Source organism: Sphaeramia orbicularis, chromosome 12 (assembly GCF_902148855.1).
Source record: "Sphaeramia orbicularis chromosome 12, fSphaOr1.1, whole genome shotgun sequence".
Lineage (NCBI taxonomy): Eukaryota > Metazoa > Chordata > Actinopteri > Kurtiformes > Apogonidae > Sphaeramia > Sphaeramia orbicularis.
In genome coordinates this window covers 24,808,057-24,835,469 of record NC_043968.1, presented here as the reverse complement: position 1 = coordinate 24,835,469, position 27,413 = coordinate 24,808,057, and the positions used below count along the sequence as shown (strand labels likewise).

General features: G+C 37.9%; 3 protein-coding genes across 4 annotated transcripts; 1 reads left to right on the top strand and 2 right to left on the bottom strand.

The window, feature by feature from the left end:
* Positions 1-870: 870 nt before the first annotated feature.
* On the bottom strand, positions 871-14,640 carry LOC115429826 (serine/threonine-protein kinase 38-like). Its single transcript, XM_030149569.1, has 14 exons — positions 14,295-14,640; positions 8,747-8,886; positions 8,168-8,219; positions 7,941-8,063; positions 7,000-7,083; positions 6,750-6,873; positions 5,253-5,407; positions 4,965-5,067; positions 4,798-4,859; positions 3,832-3,949; positions 3,519-3,642; positions 3,313-3,408; positions 2,505-2,596; positions 871-2,136 (listed from the first exon to the last, which is right to left on the bottom strand). The coding sequence occupies exons 2-14, from the start codon at positions 8,878-8,880 to the stop codon at positions 2,012-2,014; spliced, it is 1,392 nt and encodes a 463-aa protein (XP_030005429.1). The 5' UTR covers positions 8,881-8,886; positions 14,295-14,640; the 3' UTR covers positions 871-2,011.
* A 3,574-nt stretch (positions 14,641-18,214) lies between these two features.
* Positions 18,215-21,334, bottom strand: med21 (mediator complex subunit 21). The gene is made up of 4 exons (XM_030149530.1): positions 21,228-21,334; positions 20,801-20,915; positions 20,294-20,394; positions 18,215-19,005 (listed from the first exon to the last, which is right to left on the bottom strand). Exons 1-4 carry the CDS (start codon positions 21,267-21,269, stop codon positions 18,826-18,828), a joined length of 438 nt encoding a protein of 145 aa, XP_030005390.1. The 5' UTR covers positions 21,270-21,334; the 3' UTR covers positions 18,215-18,825.
* Positions 21,335-21,410: 76 nt separating this feature from the next.
* Positions 21,411-26,685, top strand: fgfr1op2 (FGFR1 oncogene partner 2). Of its 2 annotated transcripts, none has more exons than XM_030149528.1 (6): positions 21,411-21,625; positions 22,501-22,649; positions 23,196-23,313; positions 25,110-25,252; positions 26,028-26,141; positions 26,238-26,685. In XM_030149528.1, the coding sequence occupies exons 1-6, from the start codon at positions 21,601-21,603 to the stop codon at positions 26,373-26,375; spliced, it is 687 nt and encodes a 228-aa protein (XP_030005388.1). In that variant the 5' UTR covers positions 21,411-21,600; the 3' UTR covers positions 26,376-26,685. The 2 variants fall into 2 exon arrangements, with proteins under 2 accessions (XP_030005388.1, XP_030005389.1); XM_030149529.1 differs by having other exon boundaries at positions 21,416-21,625; positions 22,513-22,649.
* The last annotated feature ends 728 nt before the right edge of the window (positions 26,686-27,413 follow it).

The window sequence follows — 27,413 nt, the reverse complement described above, 5'->3', positions numbered from 1 at the left end:
CATTTGCTTTGAAATAATACGCTTTTATGAGCCGCTCGTTTTATATCTAACCTATAAAATTTATCACCAACTTTATCTTCCCACATTTCATCACTCTGCAGACACTTCAGAGTTTTACATTTGATTCAACACCTTAGCCAGCGAGGTCACAAAAACACACCTCTTTTCTTTCAGTAACTCTAACTTTACTCCAAATCATTTCACTAATTCTATCTTTATTTTAGTTAAAGATTTCTGATTAATCTCTACTCTGCTAAAGTATGTGTCTGCTATTTAAAGGCACTTTGTATACTTTGTTCTTCTAAAAAGTAAGTCATTGGCCTCTTGTGTGGGTCAGAATTAAAGTCGGTTGAGAGATCTAGTGCTATTGCGTTGATGTGAACAAAGCGACAGGTCTAATGGGACACTTGGTTTGGCATTGTGTTGTTTCTCAATGAGAAGAGAAATAGCAGTGAGGCAACTTGTCAGGAAATGTTGCCCCACAAAACCTCAGTGTCAACATTTGCGATGGTTAAAAGATGGTTCCAGCATGAGTTGAGTTTCTGCTCGTCGTATGGATTTTCAGCAATGGGTTTTCTATTTATTAATCTTTTTTTAGAGTCTTTATAGATTAATTAAACTTTGTCAATGTCCGCCTCTTCCAAACAGTAAAAAGAACAGCTAGAAGCCTTTAGCGATCGTAACAATCGAAGGCTATGTTCAGACACCGGGTCTTAATGCACAATTCAGATTGTTTGGTGAAATGTGATTTTTTTTTTTTGTGTGTGTGTGCTCGTTCGTATTACACATTAAATACGACTTGAGTATAAACTGAATGCGACCCTGAAGTAACCCGCATGCGCAAAAGAGTTCCTGACGTAATATGTGGCATGCACTGTGTTTATGGAGGTAACACTCCTAGGATGCAGAATTGTGACATTTATTGCATTTCAATAACATAAAGGTCAGATAAATGCGACCTAGCCGTTTAGATTGAAGTCGCATTGCAAATTATCAGATGGGTATCAGATTTAGGTCCACATATGAAAGTGGCCTGGGTCAGATTTGTGCTGTTCAAACGGTCTTTAACAGATCGGATACAGGCCATATATGGGCAAAAAAAAAAAAATCGGATTTGGGCCACATTTGCCTGCAGTCTGAACATAGCCAGATGGTCTTTTTTGTTTTGACATAAATGCACTGTCACAGCTTGTACACCAAACTGATACCATCAACCTGTGGCATTTACCGTACATACAAAACCCTGCATTACAACAGACCTACACATTCCTGCTGTCGTCTTAATCATCAGTGATGCCGACTGAGCTTTCACCGATGTCTGCTGACAGGCCTACACCACAAATATTTGTGTTTTATTTATAAAGCAGCCACAGCCTCGCTGAGCCTGTAGATAAGCAAAAGCAGAGTGCTTTTGTTGAATAGGATTCTATAGATGGATTTTCACACCTAACTCTAAATCAGCTTTAGAACTTCTTTAATACAGAGTAACGTGAGCCAAAACTGGAATATGCTGGAACTTTCCTTTAAATCCATGACCAAACAAAGTGAGGGGTACCTGTTGTTGTCTACAGTAACAAGCACTTCTTTAGTCTCACACGTTCTCTGTGCATCAGACCTAATTTCACTGCCAGTGTTCAACTATGGAAGTGAGAATGACAAAGCGATGATTTGTATTTAAGCCTCATTCACACTGTTGCCTTCAGGCGGTGAAAATCCAGAAGCGATATGCCACTGAACATGCAGATATGCTGATTTAGTGTTCTAGTTAGTGAGCCTGCCTGAGAGCTATGGCTAAAGACGGCACATGTACATTATAAACAACCGAGGTAATGCGGTAATGCTCCTTAATTTCCGAGCTCTTGGCGTTCTTGCGGAGGCTGAGCAGACCTAAATAACTTGTGATGATAGTTGAATTTGGACTGAGAGGCTGACACCGCAGCCTTCAGCACCAGCGGGGCTCCAAGGCCCGACCCTGTGTCCGTAAACGTCTGTTTCTCCACATTTTCTCATGTCAGGCCTTCCCTGCCTTCATGTATGTGGGGATGGTTCCTCGCTGAGTCAAGCCCTCGAAGCGTTTGTACGTGTAGTTGAGGAACACCCAGTCCTTCGATTTGAAGTCTGGTTCTGTTGCATTAGCTGTCGAGGAACACAGAAACAAGCAGGGGTTTGTTATTCTGCTTTATACTCAAGGACATATGCAGTTGAAGTGGATAATATCATGACATACAGTCACAAAAAAAATTATTAGACCATCAAAAGTCATCTAAAACAGTAGTTTTAGGGGTTTTTTTCAGCAACTGTACATCAGCAATGACTGCAAAAGCTACTAGAAATGTTAAAATGTGACCTTAATGGCTCAGTACTTAACCTATTTATAATCTGTAAATACTTTTACTGATGATGACTGATGGTTTACAGTTTATCTCCCACTATTTCTTCTCCCTGATGATGTGTGTTTCTCATTTTAATTGTAACTGATTGAAAGATTATCGTGTAAGACAAACCTGGCTGGAGGATGTCTGACTCTGGGAAGTCGTCAAAGTTGGAAGTGTCGTCGATACTCTTGATTTCAATGGAGATGGCTGCCGGCCGCTCTCTGTGGAGGCAGACAGAGGGAGTCATGGGATTTCTAGTGGTAAAGTGTCGACACACCACTGTGAGTTCTACTCTCAGGTAGGATGGCCTGCTCTGGCCACCAGAAGGACCAGCCACTGGTACATGTTTATATACAAGGTAATACTGGCCTCCTGCCTTTATACATTTGTACATTAATTAGACAGAGAAATTCTGATACTTATTCTCTCTTGATCTTTTTTTGCTTTCTGTTCCATATGCCCGTACAAACTGGGTAGAAGGGCTTTTGTTTACTCTGCACCTTATGCAGGGAATCAGCCGCACAAAGACTGTAAACTAACGGAGTTCATTTCATAGAGTGATTTTAAATCCAAACACAGTTCTTGAGGCTGACTCCACAACTTGCACTTGTTTTTCTTAATCTGCTTGTAAATGTTGTGATTACTTATTTATGTATTGTTAAATCTGTCTGTTATTTGTGTTTTAACGGTGTAATCTTGTAAATGTGTTTTATATTTGCTGCTGCCTATCTTGGCCAGGACTCCCTTGTAAAAGAGGTTCTTGATCCCAATAGGATTTTCCTGGTTAAATAAATATATTAAACATTAATATAATAAATAAAAGGCTAGTTACAGGGATACAAAACACTGCCTTTCCTTAGAAGCGGAATGTTAATTGAGTCATTTTTCATTCAGGCTGGTTTTGCTATAAACAGTTTGGACAGAGTTCTTCCGTTACCTGATATGCTCCCAGTCGACAGACTCAAAGAACTGGTGACTTTTGATTTCGTCCACGCTCACAGCTCCGATCCTGTTCTCAGCATCGGTGCAGTACCTAAAACACACAACACACTGATGTTGTGAGTACTGCAGAGCCTGTAAGCATGTTTACTTCATTGATTTACCTTATTCACACACACATACACACAGGTAAATCCAACATACCTTAATATTAAATCTTTGGCCCTCTCTGAGATGGGGACTTCAGGAGGAAAGACCAGGGTTTCCTTCCAGTTCATCACCTTCCTGTACGTCTCCTGTGGCGTCTCTGAGCAGAACGGTGGGTAACCTGTACAGACGCAACACAAATTGAACAAATGAACAATAGCAAATATACAGAACACTGAATCAGTGCTCTTTCTAATATAATTGCTTTTTTCATGCTTTCATTTATTTTAGTATGATGTTTCCCAATCCGTCCAGATTAATATCATTATTCACGTTTGTTTCTGTCTTGCATACAGACATGAGTGCTTACCAATGAGCATTTCATACATGATGACCCCCAGAGACCACCAGTCACACAGCTTGTTGTATCCAGTCTGCATGAAGACCTCTGGAGCAATGTAGTCCGGAGTTCCCACAGTGGAATAAGCCTGAATGTCACACAGAAAGTATAGTGAAGTGAAAGATTTATGAAAGAACTCAATCACAAAATTTATATAGAGCCAAGAGTTTATACCGAGCCAAGGATATTATCATTAATGAAAACCAAGGAAATAGTAAAAACCTGGTGTGAAAAACTACACCTGTATGGTTTAACTCAAAAAACTATAAAAAAACAAAAACACAAAAAAGTGGTAAAAGTGTTCTTTTTTCGTCATTTTGTTTAATTTATAATCCTGGAATTTTTACCTCCGCCAAGGAGGTTATGTTTTTGCTAGGGTTTGTCTGTCTGTCTGTCTGTTTGTTTGTCTGTCCGTTAGTGTGCAACATAACTCAAAAAGTTATGGACAGATTTTGATGAAATTTTCAGGGTTTGTTGGAAATGGGATAAGGAAGAAATGATTAAATTTTGGTGGTGATCACGGGTGGGGGGGCCCACGGGGGGGGGGGGGGGCACTGATCAGCCTTGGCGGAGGTCTGCGCTCTCCGAGTGCTTCTAGTTGTGGATATGAAATCTTCCTATTTTTTTCTTTAGTTGTGACAGTTCTACACCACCAGATGGCAGGACATCCTGCATATGTACTGCCAAAGATACTTTTACAGAAGCAAAAGTATTATAACCATGAATAACTGTATATATGTTTACTTCTCTTTCCTTATTACTCTTGGTTATGCACTTTATAAAAAGAATCAGACATTATTTGAGTAGTTTATGGTGTAGTCTGGTAAATGAAATCATGGAAATGTCTGACATGAATGTAGTGTATATTATGTGAGTTTCAACAGTGAACGTTTCTGTACCCGAGTTACAAAATGAGTGAAAGGTCTAAAGTTTTACCAGCTGCCTTCGGTTCTTCTTCCAGGTCTCTGCTTTCCTCTTGGAGTTCATATTCTGAAAGGCTGCAGAGAGGGAAGAGGGGAGAAAACAGGGCTTAAATATGAACACCCTTTGGCCTTTGGGATGGGCTCGATTAACTCTAGACTTTTCCTGGATTTATAACTCACAGAAGTCACTGGGCGGGTTGTGCGTGAGGTTTCTGTAAAATTCTGTGCGATGAGCCTTTTTCAGTCCTGTACACAGGCCAAAATCTGACAGCTTCACATGTCCCTGTGAGTAAAGAATCATCTATGAAGACATCTGGAGAAAGACAACATGTAGAATACACAACAGTGTGTGGGTGGGTGGGTGGGTGGTGGTGGTGGTGGTGGTGGTGGTGTGTGTGTGTGTGTGTGTGTGTGTGTGTGTGTGGGGTGGGGGTGGGGGGTGGGGTGGGGGGGTGTATGTGGTCTCACCCTGGAGTCCAGTAGCAGGTTGTCAGGTTTGATGTCTCTATGGATGAAGCCCAGCTGGTGGATGGAGTCGATCGCCAAGACTGTCTCTGCGATGTAGAACTGGGTGGCTTCCTCAGATAGAGTGTCCTTCTTCATGAGCAGGGTCATCATGTCGCCTAGCAACGAGATCAGAGGTCAGAATATATAAGAATGGCTGTATACAACAACACAGCAATAACAGAAATGCATTTTGTGTCAGATCCTGTTCACCCTCAGAATCTTTCACTGAGCTTTACAGAGATGAAACCACTGTATGATAAAAGAATAAACATGTTCAGAATATGTTGCAGCCCCGTAAAACTATTTTTGTTTGTGTTACCTCAAAGGATCATCAATTTTCTACTAAACAGTAACGGATGAACTTTATATGAGAACTGTTGATTGTTGAGATCCACACACTGAGCACTTTAGATCCACAGACCTGAATGAGGACCTTAATATAACATTTTTTTTTTTTTTTAACACTATGAATTTTACTATAACTTTATACACAGCATGTTTTCTGGAGATACATTTACATGATTTTTGGTATTCAATTTTATCCAAGCAAAAGGCAACAATCATTTTAATTCTGGTTCCATAAGGCCTTCAGGATGCACTTAAAAACTTTAATGTGTTTTTAACATTGAGGAGAAATATTAATTCTTTGTCCAAATAGAACAAATACACTTTAGACTTAGACTTTACACCACTAAGACTTGGTATAGACCTAAAATAGAGTAATCTCTTTGTGTCCCTCATAACATTTACTATTCATTATTTATGTAACCTGATTTTCCACTTACTCCTACCTTTTTTACATGAATTCTGTTTTTACGTAGAGTACACAGTGTACATTTTGCACTTACGAATGCATTTGTAATACTATACACAAAGTCTTTGTTTTTATAAAGTTGTCTCATTTCATTTCATTCATTCGTATATTTTGTTTCGAGCAGAAGAAAAAACAAAACTTTTATGTGTACAAAGAACTAATAACAGAGCAAATACATTAATAGAGGTGATCAAGACAATATAGCAATTACCATGTACACTAGTAATAAAATAAATTCAATAAGTATTGCTCAAAAAGGAGTGGGAAGAAAATGTATTAAATCCCACCCCTCGTTTATACAACATAACACATTACTTTTGCTTCCTTAATAATTACTTTTGCTTCCTTAATGATTCTTCTTTTTCCCTAATGCCATTTTCTTTCTATTTTTTGTAAGATGACTGATCATGTGATGTAACACAAAGGGATTTTGGGTATTTACGATGGCTTCTCTGCACATGTTTTTTCTAGAGGTCTGAGGAAGAAGAAAGTAACTTGAAACATTACAGCTGAATATATCTTTGCACAGGAGCTATGATTTTTTTTTTTGTTCAACTTGTGTTACCTAAAAGCAGCACAAGAATACAAGCGCTAACAAAGACTAGTATAATGTGATAACAGTCTATTCTGGTGTCAGCGCAAACCTCCAGGCAGGAACTCCATGATGAGGTAGAGGTTCCGTTTGTCCTGAAAGCTGTAAAACATCTTGACCACCCATGCACCATCCGCCTCCACCAGAATATCTCTCTCTGCCCGGATATGAGCGACCTGCATGGACATCATATGATACTGTGACTGCAGCAGATGCTTTTACAGTTTGTATAGATATGGGTGAAAAATGTACAGGTGATTTATAAAACACATTTAATTGCACAGATAATATATATCCTTTACCTGTTCCTTCTCCAGCATGTCTGCTTTTCTTAAAATCTTCATGGCATAAATGTGTCCTGTGTCTTTTTTCTGAACCAAACGCACCTATGAGAGGAGACAACATCGAATGTATCTGTAATTTCTGAATAACCACCAAAAGTAAAATGGGTAGGAAATGAAACTACTGCTGTGGTAAAACTGTGGTGAGTTTGTAGAAAAGGTATCATGGTCAAGACATGGACCACTGAAGCCACATCTTTTTATCATAAGCCCCTTTTACACAGCACTTCTGTTCCAGGAATATTTCACCTTTATTCCGGAACGACATCTGTGTAAATGAAATGGTGGATCATTTGGTCCCACCTTTATCGCGGCTCTGTAACGGCTCTGGAGGTAGTAACAGAGCTGTGATAAAGGTGGGATCATGATTCTGGAACGCTATGTAAAAGGAACACCTCTCGTTCCGCAACCAAGGTGTGATGTTTTGATGACGTATTGCGTGTGCGACCCCTGCACCAGGGGGATTTAAAAATGAGCGTGGGCCGTGTACAGTAAACAAACATATCAACGCGACCAGAAAGTTGTCAAACTGGGGAGACGCCGAGATTCGCCAGCTGTTATCACTTTGGGCAGAGGACTCTAACCATACTAACATTTGTGGAACGGTGAAAGACTGGAGACGTTAGTTAAGAAGTGAAGTTTGGGGTATTTCCAAGACTATACACTGCGCTGCATAACCGCTCCTTTGATAGGTCCTCTGTGTAAAAGTCCAGCCTGTCTCACCTCTGTTACTCCTTTGGCTTGGCTGTGGAAATCGGTCAATGGTGGAAAAAAGGTGGGATCATCATTTCACCTTTTTTCCAGGATCTCTTGTGTAAAAGTGGCTTATGAGACCACTTGCAATATTTCTAGTACTTTATTATAAGTCAGCTATGTTTCTGATTCTTGTTTTTTTAACAGACCTCTCCAAAAGCACCTCGTCCGATGACTTTAAGGGACTCAAAGTCATCCAAACCCAGCCGTGTCCTCTTCAGCCTCAAAAACTCAGTCTCTTTACGAGCATGCTGGGAGCGGCGCATTACTTTCTGCAAAAAAACAAACAGAAAGCCTCTGTGTGAAATCTTAAGGAAGAAATCACTCAAAACAGAACAAAAACCTCTTCTGTGATATTGTGAGAAGCATTCTTTACCTCCTCATCTGGCAAACCCTCCTCTTCCATGGCCTTCTCCAGCTTCTTTTGCCTAGGTATGAATAAAAAATGCAAACAATAAAAACACGGCGCTTTCACAAGGTAAAAATAACATGAACGTTAAATGTACAAGGATTAGATGTCCTGAAATGTCTCACATGTTGAAACTGAATCCCCTACCAGTTTACGCTGGGGTGTAAACAGTGAGTAACTGCATATTACAAAAGACTGTGTTACCTGGACTAGAGATCAAGTCTCAGGTAATGTGAGAACCAACAGGTCCATTATAAGATGGCTTTTGTTGTGTTCACACTTTAGAAGAAACCACTCTGCATTGTTTCCTTTTTGTTTGGAGTGAAACCGGACACTTTAGACAACGGTTAGATTAACATAAAGTAAATAATCCAGCTACTATAAACTATGGATGTAAACTTTTTCACATGAGCCTACAGGCCTGTCTATCACAGATCGATGTGTTTCTACATACATCCAAGTAGACAAGGATCAGGCAGGTGGTTTTTAAAGATTATGATCGGGTATGTGAAAGATTGGATCTGTGAGCTGCTCAGGTAGTTTTACCTCGTCTCTCGCTCCTCATGCTGGGTGAGCAGAGTGCTGTAGAAATTTTCTAGTGTCAGCTTGGCCACAGTCACCCTCTCTCGGGTGTGGTTGCTCATGGGAAGGGCAGCTGCAGTCCCTCCCGTCATGGCCATACTATCCTGTAAGAAAACAGAGGGTTTAGTCCTCAACAAATTTTCTTCTTTTTTCTCATTTTCTTGTGTTGACACTGAATCTTTGACTATTTCTTTTACATTTGCAACTGAAGACATAGACAAATCTGTGGCATCAAGGTGTCCAAGTAAACCAGGAGGAGTCAGTAATGAGAGATAAATACATGAAGCATCACTGACGTCACATCAACTCACACAGAAAGGCATGATGTCTGCAGTAACAACATCAGCTGTATTAAAAATCAAGACTCTGCACACTGATGGAGTGCCAATTATTTTTAAGTGATAGCACATTTCAACTAGCTCTTCCTTGGATACTTCAATGAATCCTTAAAAAAAACAGAGAATTATAGTAGTGTATAGAGTTCTCTTTGATCCTAATTGATGCTATTTTAGTTACCGCTTCTTTCTTTATCATGATGCCACGAGTAACTAGTTTTTCAAAGCTTTAATGAATAACGGTTTAAAAACTTAACAGTAATAAAGATAATAGGTTTATCAATTCATGAAGCTGTGTACTGAAATAATACTAGATTATTCACAGTTGTGTACTAGATGTTTGAGGTTGATATTCAGACAAAAACGTCTGGACATCTAATATTACATAAATAGGAAATAACCATTTTCTTCTTGTAATATATTAAATGTATAGTGTTTCTCCAGTCATATATTTATACGGTTTTGGTAAAGAAAGAATATTATTGAATCATGTTTTATTGACAGTTAATGTAGCCAGATTACATGATTAAAACTGTAAATAAAAAAAAGAGATGTAATATTTATATCATATTTAGGCCATATCACCTAAATCTAGAAATTGCAAATAAAAAAAAACAAGTAAGTTTTGTATTTTACTGTAAAATAAAACTGTCAGTACTGTGAATTTCTGGTGGAAAATCTTGTAAACGAGAGAATAAAACTTCCAGATATGTGCTGTGCCTGTGGTTTCAGGTAATGACAGGCTGACTCTGACACAAAACATCCCAGATGAAGAGCTGTCCATTTTTACATTTCATTGAGGGCTGCAGACTTACAGGAGGTCCATGAATCTGATCCCTGATACAAAAATATTCTTGTGACCCTACAGCAGGGACAGGGAATCATGTGCTGCACATGGCTCATGGTTTGAAAGGTTTTACTGCAGGAACGTATCAGTGCCTTCTTTCAGTATCCATTCCTGCTCAGTATCTGCAGAGAATATCATAGACAGTATCTGCCAAAACAAAATTCTTTCAGGCCAAAGGATCACAAGCAAGAAAAGGAGGAAAAAGCCAGAAATGACTGAAGGAGGCACAGGATGGTGTTTTCATGAAAACCTCATTATTTGCAAGTGATACATTTCATTTGAGAAGCACTTTAGTTCTTTCCTCAAATATACACAACAAAAACACTATTGTGATCCCAGTCCCTACACTGATGAAAACAGAGAAAAGATCCAAAAAACAAACAAACAAACAAAAAAAACAATTATAATATAATTAAAAATCCAGGGAAATGTCAGAGCTTGGAACGGAGGTGTCGTTGATCCTCTACTTTATTCAAGACAAAAAGACTATTATTATGTGTATACTGTGTAGTAGGAGGAAGAGGGTGGATGTGCACATCACCAGACCATTACAGGACTACGCCATGAGAAAGGTATGAATGTCCTTAATTAGCTCACACAGATAAAAACAGTGCTGCAGACCAGAGATAGGACCCATGTTTCGTCTAGCCACCAGTCAGTTTCCCTTCTCAACTCCAACAATCCCAGAACAACAAGAAACTTCCTGATTTCTGAGAAACATCACTGGACCACTGCTGGAAAGTGCTCCGTTTGGGAAGCTTCTGCTGGGAGGGAAACAGGGACCTGGGTAAACAGGGGTGTTGAGCTACCGATGAGCCTCGAACTATAGTCTTGATTTTGTTTTGCATTATTTAGGCATGTGGATTAGGATTTAACAAAAATAAACACTATAGAGACTAACTTCCATCTGATACTGACACAAACAGCTGGACAGACATTAGTGTTTGACGAGCCAATCTATTCATTTCAGTTCTATGTTATTCTATGTGTACTACATCACTCCATCAGTCTAAATAAATACTAAAGAATCACACAGAAAACAATGATATCCCAATTTTAAAATTCTATTAATGACAAATAAGTAATATATGTGACATGTTAAATTACTTGTGTGCTCTACAAAATAAGCCCTTACAAAATAAATCTTCTCTTAGGGCCTTTGGAGATATTTCATGCTGCTACAGCTGCTGCTATTGTTTTAAAAGTACTTCAGTATATACATGTATTTATTTGGCTGCAATTTGCATTCGACCAGTACTTGAGAATCAGTGTCTGTATCAGAGCTGAAAAGGGCTTTCAATGCATTTGTAAGAGGAACCTTGATGTATCGAAGGAGCCAGCTCTCTCAAGTACTAAAACACTGACTTCATGAAAACTGAATGTTATCATTGGTCAGTTCAGGTGGATGGTCAGGGGAACTGTATAGAGTCCAGCTCTGAAATACAGCAACTGTGTCACAAAGATGCATTTACTCTGACTGACTTTAAAATAGGGCTAAGTAAGCTATGGAATTAATTTAATTTATTAGGTGAGGCTTTGCTTTCTGGAAATTGTAAAAAAAAAAAAAAGCCTAAATTGCAAAAATCAAAGATTATTCCTTTGGCACCTACTCTTACTGAACAAAAATTCCAAATACAGCCTGTTTGCTTCTTGTTTTGTATTAATTCTGAATGTGTTTCTCCCATCAGAAATAGCACAAAGGTTTAGTAAAGAAAGTGTATTTTTGAATCATGTTTTATCTTCTGTTCATGTAGCAAGAAATGAATCCATTAAAATCTGAAATCATCCACAACATTGGGGGAAAAAAGTGAATATTTTGGACATATTGCCTAGTTTTACAACAAAAATATTGAGATAATCACTTCACAAAACCTATTCACGAGTTCCTTTTACCATAGTGGGTAACACTGCTTTGATGAAAAAGCAGCTAAAGTAAATTAGAGTTATGTGATATGAAAAAGTTATGACATACATATCAGAAAAATGACAGATCATTTCATACTATGCTATAGCGCTGCACAATATATCGTTTAAGCATTGGCATTGCAATGTACATGTGCCCACTAGTCACATCGCAGGTCCTGCAATGTCAACCTGGGTACCTGACATACACTGCACACAGCGATCCACCAATCACAATCGTTCTTAATCAGTTTGGAGTGATTTGTTGGTAACAACATAGAAAAATGAGCAATGAACAAGAGAAAAATCACCAAAAACGAAGACTTGGTACCAAAAGGAAAAGCAGTGTCAGTTATCTGGAATTATTTCAGCTACAAGAAGGATGATACTGAAACACGTGTTCTGTGTTGACAGTGCCTTGCACCTGTTGCCACAACAAGAGGAAACACAACTAATTTGTTTGACCATTTACGTCGGCACCACACAGCTATTATATCCTCCTGAGTATTTTTTCATATCACAGTATATTTTGCAGGGTTAAAAAAAATCTCAGTGTCAGTTTTTTCCAATATCGGGCTGCCCTACTATGCTATATTTTTATACCACGTTGCATCATACTCTGTATTGTAATATTTGTTGTCATTTTAGTGCAGTACATTCTCCCACATGGTGTGGACACAGGCAGGAAATGTGACTGAAAGCAACACAAACAAACATGGAGGAGAGGCAATGTGGCACAGAACACCATGAAAAAAAAACAAGAACTAGTACTGGAGTGACAGGTATGATGCAACGGTAGAAATGAGTCTTTTCCTTACAGACACTAGTACTGGTTCCACTGCAGGAGCTATCCCTACGTTTGTTTTAATTTATTTTTAACTGAAGTCCTGTCTTTTGTGAGATCTGTTTGTACGAGGGTTGCAATTAGAAGTGAAGTGAGGTATGGATATTTTATACAATCTCTGAATCAAAAATAGTGAATCATTTCTGTATCACGATGTACCAGTATGCCTATTACCCTGATATAAAATGACATAATACTGTAATAGGTCATGTTGTCTGTAAACACCATCCTTTACTCAAACTAACAGAGGTATCACAAGAACTCACTACAGCTTGGTCTTAAGCAGATCCACCCCATCATTAAACAAACAAGACTACACCACTCAGGCTCTTATAAGGAAAGTAGATTAACTATTTCAAGACTGAAGCATGAGGTCTAAAATAGGGGCCCTGGGTCATAACTGTAAATCAGTATGGGATATAACAAGAATGAATGACGTTTATAATAAGAGCAGATACATTTATAGCACACAGTGAGGAAGTCTGTCTCCTCATCTGGTCTGTGAAGATTTTTAACCTTTAGGACAAAGTATTTTTCTAAAACTGCTGACTGCGACGTCAATCAGTCTGAGTTTATCTGTATGTATAGATACCTCATATCCAACAACAACATAACAAGAAAGTAGTAACTGTATCTGCTCAGTAAAAATCATTATCTGACAGATAGTGAGTAGTGAGTTGGACTCTTTAAGACAGATGTAGGGCAAGGGAATGCATCTACTAAAAGTAACATGTAGTATTTGTATTATAACTTTTCTCCAGATGGTGTATTTCTCAGTTTGGTGTAAAATTCTTCAGTTTCAATGGAAATACGCACTCAGACACACTCCACCCTTTACATACTGTAAGTGGCTGGACAGGAAACCCTTTCCGTCCTGAATGAAAGGACTCAGTCATGATGCCAAACAGGGAACAGCGCACACACAGACACACAACCAACAAACTTGTAACAAAAATAACAAAAGATAGCTCTGATTTCAAACTACACAAATATTTTGTAACGGTAAAACACTCACATTTATTAAATTATGGTAATTTTTATATGAGTTTTATATTGTATGTAAGCTACCACTATGTACATATTAAAAACTAACAGTTCTAGGGCACATTTTAGTGTTTTATACAGAAATTTATGTGTATTATACAGTATTTATTATTCTTCTATATCAAATATTAAAACTTAAATGTTTACAAGAGTCTTAACAGGATGTGTTGCAATAAAGTGAACAGCATATAAGTTAAACATAAAACATGAGTGAATTATTTACATGTTTTTGTCATTACATCTGACTCTGATATGATAATTCATATTAGTTTGTTTTGTTTTTTTTATTCTGGTAAATGTTCGCTAATGCCGATGTTTCTCAACCTGAACACGCATTTAGTGTCACCCTGTCACTATATAAATGGCTAACATTAGATAATATTATAATAATATGAGGTTGGTGACTCACTGGTGTTAATATTCATGCGCTTGCTAACATTAATTCCTGTCTGTGTAGCCTATAACAGGTTCCATGACAGCAATAAATAATAAAAAACCGACAATATAAAGACTAATTTGTAGGAATTACTTTCTACCTACCTCCGTGTCCTGCTCCAGAGTCGATTATTGGCTCGGCGCCAGCCCACGACCAGGTGAAAAAAAAGAATATTGTATTTTTTGCGTTTTTTTTCTGCCCAATATTTAGGCAGTTGGAGGCTACCTTTACAGCACCCTATCACACTGCACAGTAAACATCGCTCATATTAATGCAATATCATTACAAAAGTCCGCTGTGGTTGAAACCCAGATACGCCGGGATTATTTACAAATATTTTTACAGTATTAAGTTGCTCCTCTAACCTCGAAATTTACCGTTTGCCCTGTCTTTATCGCTAAAAATGATATGAGCAGCGTTGCTTCCTGGGACCATCGGTCTGATCTGACGCTTCAGCACGCAATGGCGTAACGTTTGATTGACATTAGCACAAACCAATCACAGTTAAAGGCAAGGACCAGGTGGTGTTCAGTAGCCAATCATGTGTGTCAAATAAACTAGAATGACAAGCGCATCAGCCAATCGAATCTATCTAATGTTTACGCTCCAGAGCACAGGTTCATTTTAACTAGTATGACAAGAGAATGAAATGTAGCTACAGTCTTTACAATCTGAATCAAATTATAGTGGTTACAGGTGAGACAAACCCGTTATAAACTAAAAGCTAAAACTACTGTGAAGCTTAATTTTTTGGTTAAATTATTACTCCTGTGAAAACAGCAGTTCCATTCTACTAAAACAGAAGAACTGCAGGAGGTCAAAATAAGGTCATATTAAAAAGCTTTGCGAATAATTTACGGAAAAATAACTATAAAAATCCAATTTAAATGAAACTTTAAACAAAACTGCTATCAAATATTATACACCATGGATCTGTATGTGATTGATTTCAAGTAATATGAAGATATGGTAAATTGGTGCACCATAAAATATAATGAGATAATATGAACATAAGTGTCTGCCACAGAGGATACCGTCTGCAAATGTAAGATGATGTGGTACAACATTATGTTTGATGTGACAGTTTATATAAATATTAAAACCTTTTAAAATACATACTGAAGTGTTCATATCATTCTATTTGTTCTACATTTATTAGATTAGATTTTTACAGAAGATTCTTTATTTAGGTATTGATAACTGAGTAGTTTGATTTAGTGCGGGAAAGGCCCTGCCTTATCTGAAATTCATTTCCTCGTAGGTTTATGTCCAAGTGCCAAAGGTCTATGGGATGAAAATTTATTGCAAGAAATTAAATTATTACTTCTTATGTGCAGATAATGTAGCTGGAACATTTACACTGACCAAAATGCTGTAGAAAAGCCCATACAGTTCGTAAGGTTTCTCTGCCATAAATCTCCTTATTTGGACAGCCTCATGGCTTTTACTGTCAGAGCCATGATGTCAACTACAGAGGTGGGTGTGCCCCTCTAACACGTCTGGGTGTGGTGTCCAGCAGACAAGGCTGTTTTTATATTTCTCACATCAGTGGGGCCCACTGAGCTGTGACACAGCACCTAAATTTAGATTTGGGCTATAAACCCTCTGGCCTGCAGCCTAGGCGTCAAAAAGTTTAGTCTGAAATGGTCTCAGACCACTACACACAACCACAAACACACCTTTTAACCAAAAACTTAATGATTCCAGTGTAAAAAAAAAAAAGTGGTTAGATAGTGATTTCCAAATTTGATCTTCTGCTCAACATGATTTCCTTTTCAGGTTGATCATGTGATATATAAAAGTTTGTTTATAATTTATTTGTCATAAAAGAAACATCAGCTATCAAGAGAATGGCATCCCCCTAACCCCAAAAACTGAGAAGCGGTACTTGTTAATAATGTTTGTTAAGTTTTACTGATGTTGCTCATCGACAATAGAGTAGTTTAATGTACTGAAAATATATAAGATGATTCGAAATATGAATATATACCAAACTATATGATGCAGAACACAGCTGGACAAGATACAAAATCACAAAAAGCACCTCTACAACACAAAACCGATAAATTGTAAAAAGAATTGTTAAACCCATAAAGACCCAAACATACACTGGTGACCAATATCATTTACCAATACAAAACATTTAATACCTGTTGATCCACTAATCCTATCAATCCATGTAAATAATTGTGTAAAACACATTTTGTCATCTTTTCATGGTCATCAGATATGACCCATTTGGACCTTCAGAGGCTCCATAGTTACCGTGGAAACACTGTCATCTTCTACAACACAGGTGTCAAACTCTGGTCCTCGAGGGCCGGTATCCTGCATGTTTTAGATGTTTCCCTCTTCCAGCACACCTGACGGTCGTTATCAGGCTTCTGCAGAGTTGGATGATAGGCTTATCATTTGAATCAGGTGTGTTGGAAGAGGGAAACATCTAAAACATGCAGGATACCGGCCCTTGAGGATCTGAGTTTGACACCCCTGTTCTACAACATTGATTCACCAGTAAGACCCAGGGAGTTGGATCAATGACAGTGGATGGACACACTGGGTTTATGTTCAGTTAAGGAGATTTCACTGAAAAAGTCACTTTTTCCTCCATTTTTTGTGTTTTTGATATAACCCTCCATTTTAATTTGAGTTTTTGTGGACATCAATCGTGATCAGTAAATTAAATGTAGGAAAATGCCTGATTTTCACTTAATGTAAAATACTGAGCATAATATTAGAGCAAATGGTGATAAATCACTTAAGAAAAGTTAAAACTAGAGTAAAAAAAAATCATTTGGGGACTGCCACAAAAATAGCTCTGGGTCTTTATGGGTTAAAAAAAAAACAAACAATAAACAACAAATGGTTTTCCAGTTTTGCTCCCAAAACAGAAGGATTACGACTTCTATTCAATATTTCTGTTGAAGAATATGTTAGAGCCTTGGGGTGTATTCTCTACAAATAGCATATATTGAATTAATAACTCATACAAGAGTCTAAACTCTAAACCCTGTCATGTCTAGGTTGTTATTTCATTTGTAATGACAAGCAAACAAACACTGCGGCCATATAACTCAAAACAATGGATTAAAATGGTCCAAAGAACCATTTGTCACCGAGTTTGTTGCTCTATGTAAAGAAAAAAATATTAAAACAAAAAGAGGAAGAAAGAAAAGGACTATGTCACATTTGCATGTGTTGCAATTTCACAATAAGTATTTTCGTCAGCATGAACGTAGACTGTATCAGCAGATATATCTCAATTTAAGGACCACATGGACATACAGCACTGGTCAGTGTACAATTCAGGAGTTATTTGACATGTTCACATTCATTGTAGAGCCTTCTCTTGGTTCATAGGTTGCTAAATAGCTAAAAGGAACCACACCAACATGTGATAATTGCTTAAGTTTGGTTAAAAAAAACAAAAACAAATGTATTTATAGAATGGGTAAGTTATACTCTACAAAATTATGACCCCCACCTAAATAAAAAGGTCATCACTTAAGCATAACTGTTTCATAAACTTCCTTGTTTAGAAACCTGAGTTTAGGCATTTTGCAAAGCCTTTTTTTTTTCAGAAACACAAAATCGAATTCCTCAAATCTGAGCCATCAGCAGCACTCTTCAACACCTCTGTAACTTTGTTCTCAGGCTGTTCGTGTTTGTGAAATCCTGTGATCAAACACAGTAGAACCATACCTCATTTCTTGCAAAAATAACATGTTAAGACCACAGACTCACATCATTGTTCCCTGTGGAAAGCAGAAGTGTGATCATACTGAAAATGAAGTCATTTCAAGTTACATTCTTGCATCAACAAAACCATACGCTATTCATAAGATTTTGAAACAAACATCCTGATTAGTTTTGCTCAAAGTCATCAGATGCTGCATTTTAAGGTTTTTAAATAAAGAATTTCTTATTCTTTTCAAATTGCAGTTGACTGTACATAAAGACAATTGTAATTAGAAAAACAATATAAGAAACAGAACAAAACATATAAGAATTAAACCACCAAATTTTAATTCCAACTTTATTTTTTTAAAAAGAGTGTCACCAGATGTGGATCTGGGTGTGTGGTTTATAGTAGTACAGTCTGAAAGGTGTTATAAAGTTTTCAAGTGAAGAAAGACAGAGACAAAAATGTCACTCATTCATAAATATCTTCATCACCACATCTCTTCAGCATATTTACATAAAACATACAAACCCTGACAGTGTGATCATTCACTGTCAGACAAAAAAATATACAATAATCTTGGCTTTCCGGATCATGAAAAATATCTTTTGAAAAAAGTATGGCAAGGTGCATGCAAAGAGGTCTTCCTGTAGTATTATTCAGTGGGCTTTTAATTCAGCACATTTGACTGGTTGTAAATCTTTCTGAGCTAAGAAAACAGGATTCTGTAACTGTTTTTGTGTACATGTTATGAATCTTTTTTTTTGGCTCACAAACATGTTTTCTGCATGTTTAACTTCATATCCGGCTTATGTATAAGGATAAACCAGTAAACAGCAAAAAGCCCTAAACATGTTTGGTACGTATTTGACAGTTTTAAGTCTTGCTGCTGGAAGCTGACAGTTGCCAAAAAGAGTCAGTATGAGAACGAAATGAAGAATTGTCCAGTGATGTCAGGACTCAGCTGGTGAAGGCTGGCTGGGTGCTCCATTGCGAGTGCGGAGCTGAGACTGGGCAATGTCAGCCAGGGCGCTCTGGATCTTCTCCAGTAACATATCTCCACGGTAAACTACCTCCTCCAGACGAGCTGCTGCTTCGTGGTTCTCCTCTTCCAGCTGCCGTAAACTGGCCGCCTGATGGGAAGACACAGCATACAAAGATAGTTTGTCAAATAACTGATATGAGATTTGAGATTATTTTCCTCTGTTCATATAACAATAACCTGTAAACCAAGCCTTAAAAATGAGCAGGGCTCTTGTCCTTCAGGTTTATATTAATGACTGGAGGGCATGTGATTCAAAATCCTCTCTAATGTTCTAGTGATAATAGCAAAAAGCTGAGAGGTGACCCATTTCTACTGTCTTTCACCTTTTAAATAAAACAAAATATCTGAAAGTCCACTTTTTAGTGCAAAATTAAACTGAGAATAGTAATACAACATAAAAGACAACAGTCATCTACTTACGTGCACTGGAAAATCGTAACAACAGAATGCAGCCTTTCCAAAACTTAAGGTTGTTTTTCATGGGTCACCATTTGACAGAGTAAAATGCAATTGATGCGATATATGAATAGTTTGAAATGAACATCTGCCAAGTGCCATATACCAGTAGATTATCTGTATGGCAAATACATTTTGTAGGCTACAGTTATGATAAAATGTCATATAAAGTTCAAATGTACAGCTTGTTGAGTTTTTGTTGTTTGTTTGTTTGTTTGTTTTTTTCACAAGTAGTGACCAAAATACATTTGGTCACAGGAAGACACCAATGTATCTCTTGGGCCTTAAAACTTTTGGAACATCTGCCCTAAGGAACCCAAAGAGCAAAAAGTTAACTACTTTAAATATAGTCAGAGGAAAAACATAGCTCTCTGTTATGATTATATAGCCATATCTACAGTGACATGCTTTGGATTGTGTGGATTATGGATTGTAAAAACCTTTCGGTAGTGTATCAAAAGTATACATCTAATGAGAAAGTGTCATTACATTAATTTAACATCTGTTACTCAAATTACCTAGAAGAATCTGTGTCTGAACTGAAATAGTCCATTACTACCAAAAAAATAAATCAACACAGCCTATAAAGCCTGAACTTTCCTCTGATAACAAAATATGTCAAATATGTAAATGTTGACATGTCAAAGCTGAAAACAGGCTAAAGCCATGTGTTGAGTTAATTTTACCAGCAGCGCTTTATCTTTATGAGCTGTAAGCAGTCACTGTAGGAAGTGGCTGTCCATAAGTGTTCATAAGGCTCCCTCTACTGACTAAAAGCTAGGAATAACAGGCTCTCAATTCCTTGACGTGAGGTCTGTACACTATAATTGCTGTGTACCTGTTAAAGAAATGTGTTTGAATGTTCTATGTGACATATGGGGAAAATCCACTTGAGAATGTTGATTCTTGTGTGTGCTGACCTGTACGGCAGCAGTGGACTCCTCACTGGGCAGAGAGTCGATTAGGACATCCACATCTTTGGCTGTTCTGGCTATCAGGGCAGCAAAGAGCTGGGCATATTCTAAACAAATGATAAACATGTTTACCATCTTGTACAGTATGTCCACAGCAAATGGGTAGTATTGGAAAGTTGTAACAAGTTAAACACAAGGAAATTACTAAGATAGAAAGTAGAAAAATCTTATGGAGAGGGATGTAGAAATGGATGGGTAGGAATTGTGGCAATGTAAGGAGAAAACAGCAATGCGGGTAAATTGAAGAAAAATAAACAGAAGTCTGAAGAAATCTACAAGGGGAAAAATAAGGATGGATGCAGGTAAACATCATATTATGTATGCTATTTGTGAGCTACATTTGACTACACTTCACTGATTTAACTAAATGTAATAAATCATTAGTTAAATCGACTATAACAACATGAATCAACCGAATGGGATAGAATTTTATGCCTATATCAACATACGTACCTTCAGTTGGATTTGCAGGCTGGTCCTTATTGATGGCAGTCTGGATGTTACTGAATGAGGCAGGAGGTGCACATTGTTGTAGAACACCGATGGCGTTACAAAATTGATCTGCAAGCTGTAAACACAACAAATTAAACATTTTCACCGCAAAGGAATAGCCAGATAGTACATTATAACTCTAAAATACTGTAAAGTTGTAACGTGTCCTCTGTGCGGGCTAAATAAATATAGCTAATTGTAGCCTAAAGTCAACAAGATTTGTTTATTTCGTGATAAAGGCCCTGAACCCCTGGCTATTCATGGACAAAGTAAGCAACACAAACAAATAAGCTAATGGTACATTTGACAGATAGCTTAAGAAAATCGTTTTAATCATTCCCTCTTCTCGTCGCTGGTTACCAGAATATCCCCTAACACTTAAAATTACCGAATTGACGGCGTCTTGCAGTTGTGTTAGCCTGTCCGCCATGTTTTCTAAAACGCACCAATGCTCGCACTATCTCGCGACATTTCCCAGATAAGGTAAAGTCTCGTGCGATGGGACGATGTTTGGAAAGCTTGAGGAGGCATATTGCATTGTAGTGCAGGTTAGCATTATATGTTAGTCATCTCTGGAGAGAGTTACAGTAACCAGCCAGAGCGTTTCAGTCAATTAGATCGTGTTTGGCCACAACATTTGGCAAATGCAACAACACCGGAGCCGCCCGTTGTCTTTTATTGATGGGAACTAATGTTAGCCTGTAGCTAATATTAGCTACCAAACATCAACAGGAAGTAACAGACTAGCTAACTATTTTCCAATGTCTTGCACACTGAATTCACCAGGTACGGCTGTCTTCATTTATGTGAACGTTAATGGCAAAGGTGATTTTAAAAGCTAGTTGAGTAGTAGTCTAATACGTTTGATCCGTGAACTGTAAATAGAACTTCATGACAGCTAAGTTTGATGAGGTACTGTAAGTTAGCGCGTCCATATGTTTGTTTTGATATAGCCTATTGATTTTCCTTGCCTCAATAAACAATTAACTTTGTATGTAATGTATCGTACTATTTCATGCAATGTGCTATAAATATATATAGTCAAATACTTGGTATCGATATTTTAGAGTATCTCATTCACTAATGCAGTGTAAGCTTGAGCGATTAGCTGACACAGCAGCTGTCATCGAGTAGGACAGACAGGATTAACATAAGGTTTTATTGAGTGTACTCATTAATTTTTTATTTTGTTGAATTTTTCATTTTATTTTATATGTCAATGAGAGGATTTTGACAATTATATTCACGTTAGTGACACTAACTCAACACCATCTCCATATGAAGAGGCAGGGAGCTTCTTTTCTCGGATAAAATGGTGCTAGTTCATATGACACAGTTTATTACTCAAGATAACAGCTCGAATAAAATACAAAGTACATATCAGTAGGTCAAGGAAGACTGACCGAATCATGTACCCCGTTGGTTAGTCATACTTGTGGTCATTTTCCTGTCACAAGACATTACAAAGAAAGACCTTGATTCAATCATCAGCAGAATTTATTTGGGATGTGTAGACAGGTGGTACAGTGACAGGTAAAGATATCTGATGAAATTGAAGATAGCGTATTACGAAGTAACAACAATTGTTTTGATTTCTATCAAAATTTAAATACTGTTGACACTCAGTTTTTGTAGTTGTTGATAGTTGTTAATAATGGCTTATTTTTCTCTAGGCATGAACTGTTCCCTAGAGAAAGTCCTGGCTGATGCCAAATCATTAGTGGAAAGGCTTCGTAACCATGACAATGCTGCTGAGATGTTAATTGAGCAGACAACATCCCTCAACAAGCGAGTGGAGGCCATGAAACAGGTATGGTGTCACATGATGCTATTACCAATTCATAAGTAGAGACAAAACATACAGTTGTGGAAAAAATTATTAGACCATCAAAAGTCATCAAAAACAATGGTTATGCAATCAAGTACTAACTCCTGTGTGTATCATGTGACTAAAACAGACAGAAAAGAAAACATGGAATGTCTAAAAGCGCTGTTTTTGTCAGTACAATGCCATAGCTATTGATGGACAAACTGAAGTAATTTTAGTTATGATCAAGAAAACATAGAAAATGGCTTGATATCAGCTTTTAAATTAAACTCTTATGGGTTACGTTTGTTGTTATCACTATATTTGTCCAAACAAATGTACCTTTAGTTGTACCAGGCATTAAAATGAACAAGAAATTGAAGAAAACAAGAGTGGTCTAATAATTTTTTCTGTGTCTGTACATCTTCTACTTTGAATGGAACTGAAAGATTTTGCACACTTTTACTTAAATATTACATTTTTTAAAAAGTAAACAGTGACCAGTTCAAATATATCAAAGATGTTTTCTGATATTGATTATTTTGGCAGTATCAGGAAGAGATAGATGCTTTGAACCAGGTTGCACGGCATCGACCTCGTTCTAGTCTGGTCTTGGGAATCCAACAGGAAAACCGTCAGATAAGAGAGCTTCAGCAGGAAAACAAAGGTATGGATTGTCACGCATAGCTTCCATGTGTAGAATTTAAAAAAATATCTTTGGAATCCTTTTTTTTTTTTTTTTTTTTACTATTTAATGACATGAAGTTGAATATTGACAATTTTTCATCCATCCATCCATCCATCCCTCCATCCCTTTTCTACCTCATATTTGGGTCTATGTCATGGGGGCAGAAACCTAAGCAGAAAAACCTCTTTCAGCTCCTCCAAGGAGACTCTGAGGTGTTCCTAGGTCAGCCAAGAGACATTATCCCTCCAAAGGGCCATTGTTCTGCCCCATAGTCCCCTCCCAAATCAAAGGAGGCATCCTGACCAGATGCTTGAACCAGCTCAATTTGCCCCTCTTGCCCCCCTATTTTTGTTGTTAACTTTACATTTGTCCAAACAAATGTGCCTTTAGTTGTACCAGGCATTCAAATGAACAAGAAATTGAAGAAAACAAGGGTGGTCTAATAATTTTTTTAACTGTACTTTGAGCTTGTCCCAGATGACTGAGGTCCTCAATCTACCTTGAAGGGAGAGACCAGTCACACAGCAGAGGAAACAAATTTATATTGGTTATCTCTGTGATCTTGTTGTTTCAGTCTCTACCCACAATTCATGTCTCTAGGTGAGAGAAGAAAATTACATGGACTCATGAACAGAGAGTTTTGCATTTCAGATTTGCTCACTCTTCAGCACAACAGATCGGTACTGCATCTCCTAATGCTGCTTCGACCTCCCTGTCAATCTCCCACTTGATTCTTCATTCACTTGTGAACAAGATCCCAAGATACTTGACTCGACCACTTGGGGCAGTAACTTATCCCCAACCTCGAGGGGACAATTCACCCTATTCCAGCTGAGAACCATGACTCAGGCTGGGAGGTGATAATTTTCATGCTAGCTCCTTCATCATCAAATACAAATCGGTCCAGTGTGAGCTGTAGGTCATGATTTGATGCAACCATAGAGATGACATCTCATGTAAAAAGCAGAGATGCAATCCTGAGACCACCAAATTGGACAGGCTCCACAGCTCCTCTGTACCCAGAAATTCTGCCCATAAAGCTTATAAACAGACTATGTGACAAAGGGCAGCCCTCGCAGAGTATGACTAACTACCAGCAGTGTGAAGTAAGCTATGGCACATGGCATATAAGGACTGAATAGTCCATAGCAGTGGGACATGAACCCCATACTCTCAAAGCACCCCCCAGAGGATACCTTAAGGGACACGGTTGAATGCCCCTGTCAGAGTTCATAAAATACATGTCGACTGGATTGACAAACTCCCTGGGTGAACAGCTGTTCTATTGTTCCATTATGATTACAAAATCTGTACTGTTCCTCCTGAATCTATGGTATGAATATTGGTTGTAGTCTTGCTTCCAGTACCCTGACATAGACCTACCCAGGGAGGCCAAGGAGTATGATCCTCTGTAATTGGAACACACCCTGAGTTCTTCCTTCTTAAAAAGGGGAAACACCACTGTGGTCTGCCATTCCAGCTGTACAGTCCCTGACTTCCATGCAATAAAAACATGTCAGCCAAGGTCTACTTCAACTGTGGAACTGAAGAAGTGTTTGTAAGGCACTGGTTCCCCTTCCTGAGTCGCTACTCCAGCCTCTCTGTAACTGTCAGCTGCTTCTGGAGTCCTGTGAGCCAATCAAGTTTGACAGAACTCCTTCTCCAGCTTTACAGCATACTTTACTACTGGTGTCACCCCCATGACAGGCACTAGTGACCATTTATTATTTTCCACAGAGAAAATAATAACCAAGCTGCGTTGACTCTTTCTGCAGAGCTACGGACGTCATTGGAGGAGCACCAGTCTGCGTTAGAGCTTATCATGACCAAATATAGGGAGCAGGTGTTCAGGCTTCTCATGGCGAGCAAGAGAGATGACCCTGCCATTGTGACCCAGCTGAAAGAGCAGCACACGACGGTCAGTGAATCAGTTCTTTCTTTTTTTTTCCTAATAGTGATAGTACACTTAAAGGAGTGATATTTGGCTTTTTTAAATGGAATAATGCATTTTAAAACATTTCCCTGTGGTCTACATAAACTGGAAATGCTATGCTTGGGCCTGAATTCTTCAATAATTCAACTCCACAGGTCCATCTTCAACCCTGTTTCTGAATAATGACACCAGAAAGGTCATTTTGAGCATTGGCCCTTTAAATGTAAATGACCCCACCCCCTCCAGGTTGTTGGCTGTGCTGGTCTGACCCGTTCAGCCACTTGAGTTTGTTAATACAACCAACAACTGAACATTTTAGGTAATGGAAGTTTGGACATATTTTCAGTAAGGACTACAACCACTGCTGCTGACAAACAATTATGTTGTAGTTGGAGAAATGTTCGTCGGAAGTCTTGACCTTATATGTGCAAATGTTGTGATGTAACTAGTTATAAAACGTAACAAATTAAGCAGGAATTAAAATGGGTTGTAGAAATCCACTCGATTTGTGCCAGAGTGAATATAAAGATAGCTTTGCAGCACCTGGAGGGTTCAAATTCAAAGTTTATGAACTATTAGGATCCAAATACACAAATAAATGAACCAAAAACTAACAAAAGTGGTTTTAGTAAAATATGACCCCTTTAAAAAGAAATTGTATAAGCAATAAACAAATAAACAGCCCCTGAAGCATGTTATTTAATGTTAAATGGTTGACCAAACTTTGTCTTATGTATTAGTTTTCTCCACTTTTTTGCAGGAAATGCAAGCACACATAGACAAGATCAACGAGATGGCCTCTGTAATGAGGAAGGCAATAGAGGTGGATGAAGAGCGGATATGTGAGGATGAGGAAAGGATCAAACAATTAGAGGTAAAAAAAAAGATATCCTTTGCCATTGCATTCAAACCAACCTGTGAGTCAAAGGTCATTATATTTATTTGCATTCGTTCTTGTATTCTGTCTAAGCTGGAGAACGGCGGCCTCCGAGAGCTGCTCGGAATCAGTCGAGAGGCGTTCCTGGTCCTGAAGAGAGATGATGCGTCAGAGAGCACGTCACTGTCACCGCTGCTGAACAGTGCAGATGTCAGTTTACGAAAGAGTTAGACCGCCAAGTGACTGCCTGACCCCCGTCCCTGCTACCACTACTGTGTACAGTCCGCTGCCACATAACCGCCTCATCTTTCACCCCACAGACTCTTTGAACAGTCCAGCCCACCTCTCCTGGTGCATTTATAGCATGATGCTCCAGAGCTGCACCCCTGTCTGGTAATTCAGACACTAGAGTGTACACACAGTCTTCTCATTTTTGTTGGTACCTCTGCTATCTTTACTATTTTTCATCAGCACGCATGAGCCTTTGGTGTCTGCAAGGTTTTAAAGTGTGTGAGTGAGAATGAGTTAAAAAAAAAAAAAATTTAAAAAAAATTTTAAAAAGCTTGAGATAAAATAAATCTGTAAACATGAAACTGTCCCTGCTTGATTTATATGGATTTTATTTTTCTTTCAATTGTCTGAAACAGTGCAGATCCCTGTATTTTGGATTTGTTTTTGAATGGCTTTTTTACTTGTACTTTATAACTTTATATTTTTACTATATTTTAGAAAATGTTGTACTTTTTAAACTACATTTGTTGCAAGAAACTGACTTTGTTTTGTAGATTTATATTATTAACATAACATCCAAATTAGATATGTATTTTGGTCTGTTATCTTGGACTAAGATAAGAAACATTAATATAAATAACAGTATGTAGGAATGAAAAGCACCACCATTACTGGCTACAATACTGGAACTGAAAACATTAAATCATTAATGACTTTACTTCAGTTTTATAGAATAATTTTACCCCATGTGGATCCCCCTAATTTACTGCCCTCTGGAACCATCAAGACAAAAAATGTACCTGCGCAAAAAACTGCCATTACTTTTTCAGGGTTTTTTTTCATAAATGTCTCAAACTTATTCAGCTCTGTTCAAAATTACCAAAAGTTTCATCATTTTTCAGAAATCAAACCCTTTAAATCTGTTTGAATACATGATGTCACTGTTAAGTTTTTGTATTTTTTCATATTTATCAAAACAATTTTGTAATATAATGAACAGTGAATGAGGGGGCATTACTGGTGATTTGTCTTTAATAT

Coding starts and splice junctions, on each gene's coding strand:
- LOC115429826 (XM_030149569.1), bottom strand. CDS start 8,880: ATGGCCATGACGGGAGGGACTGCAGCTGCCCTTCCCATGAGCAACCAC. Junction 7,084..7,940: donor GACGAGGTGCTTTTGGAGAG/GTCTGTTAAAAA, acceptor CTCCTCTCATAG/GTGCGTTTGGTTCAGAAAAA. Junction 5,068..5,252: donor ACCTGCTACTGGACTCCAGG/GTGAGACCACAT, acceptor CTTTACTCACAG/GGACATGTGAAGCTGTCAGA.
- med21 (XM_030149530.1), bottom strand. CDS start 21,269: ATGGCGGACAGGCTAACACAACTGCAAGACGCCGTCAATTCG. Junction 20,916..21,227: donor TGCAAGACGCCGTCAATTCG/GTAATTTTAAGT, acceptor TTGTGTTTACAG/CTTGCAGATCAATTTTGTAA. Junction 19,006..20,293: donor AGTCCACTGCTGCCGTACAG/GTCAGCACACAC, acceptor TCTTCCCATCAG/GCGGCCAGTTTACGGCAGCT.
- fgfr1op2 (XM_030149528.1), top strand. CDS start 21,601: ATGTCTTGCACACTGAATTCACCAG. Junction 23,314..25,109: donor GCTTCAGCAGGAAAACAAAG/GTATGGATTGTC, acceptor CTCTTTCTGCAG/AGCTACGGACGTCATTGGAG. Junction 25,253..26,027: donor TGAAAGAGCAGCACACGACG/GTCAGTGAATCA, acceptor ACTTTTTTGCAG/GAAATGCAAGCACACATAGA.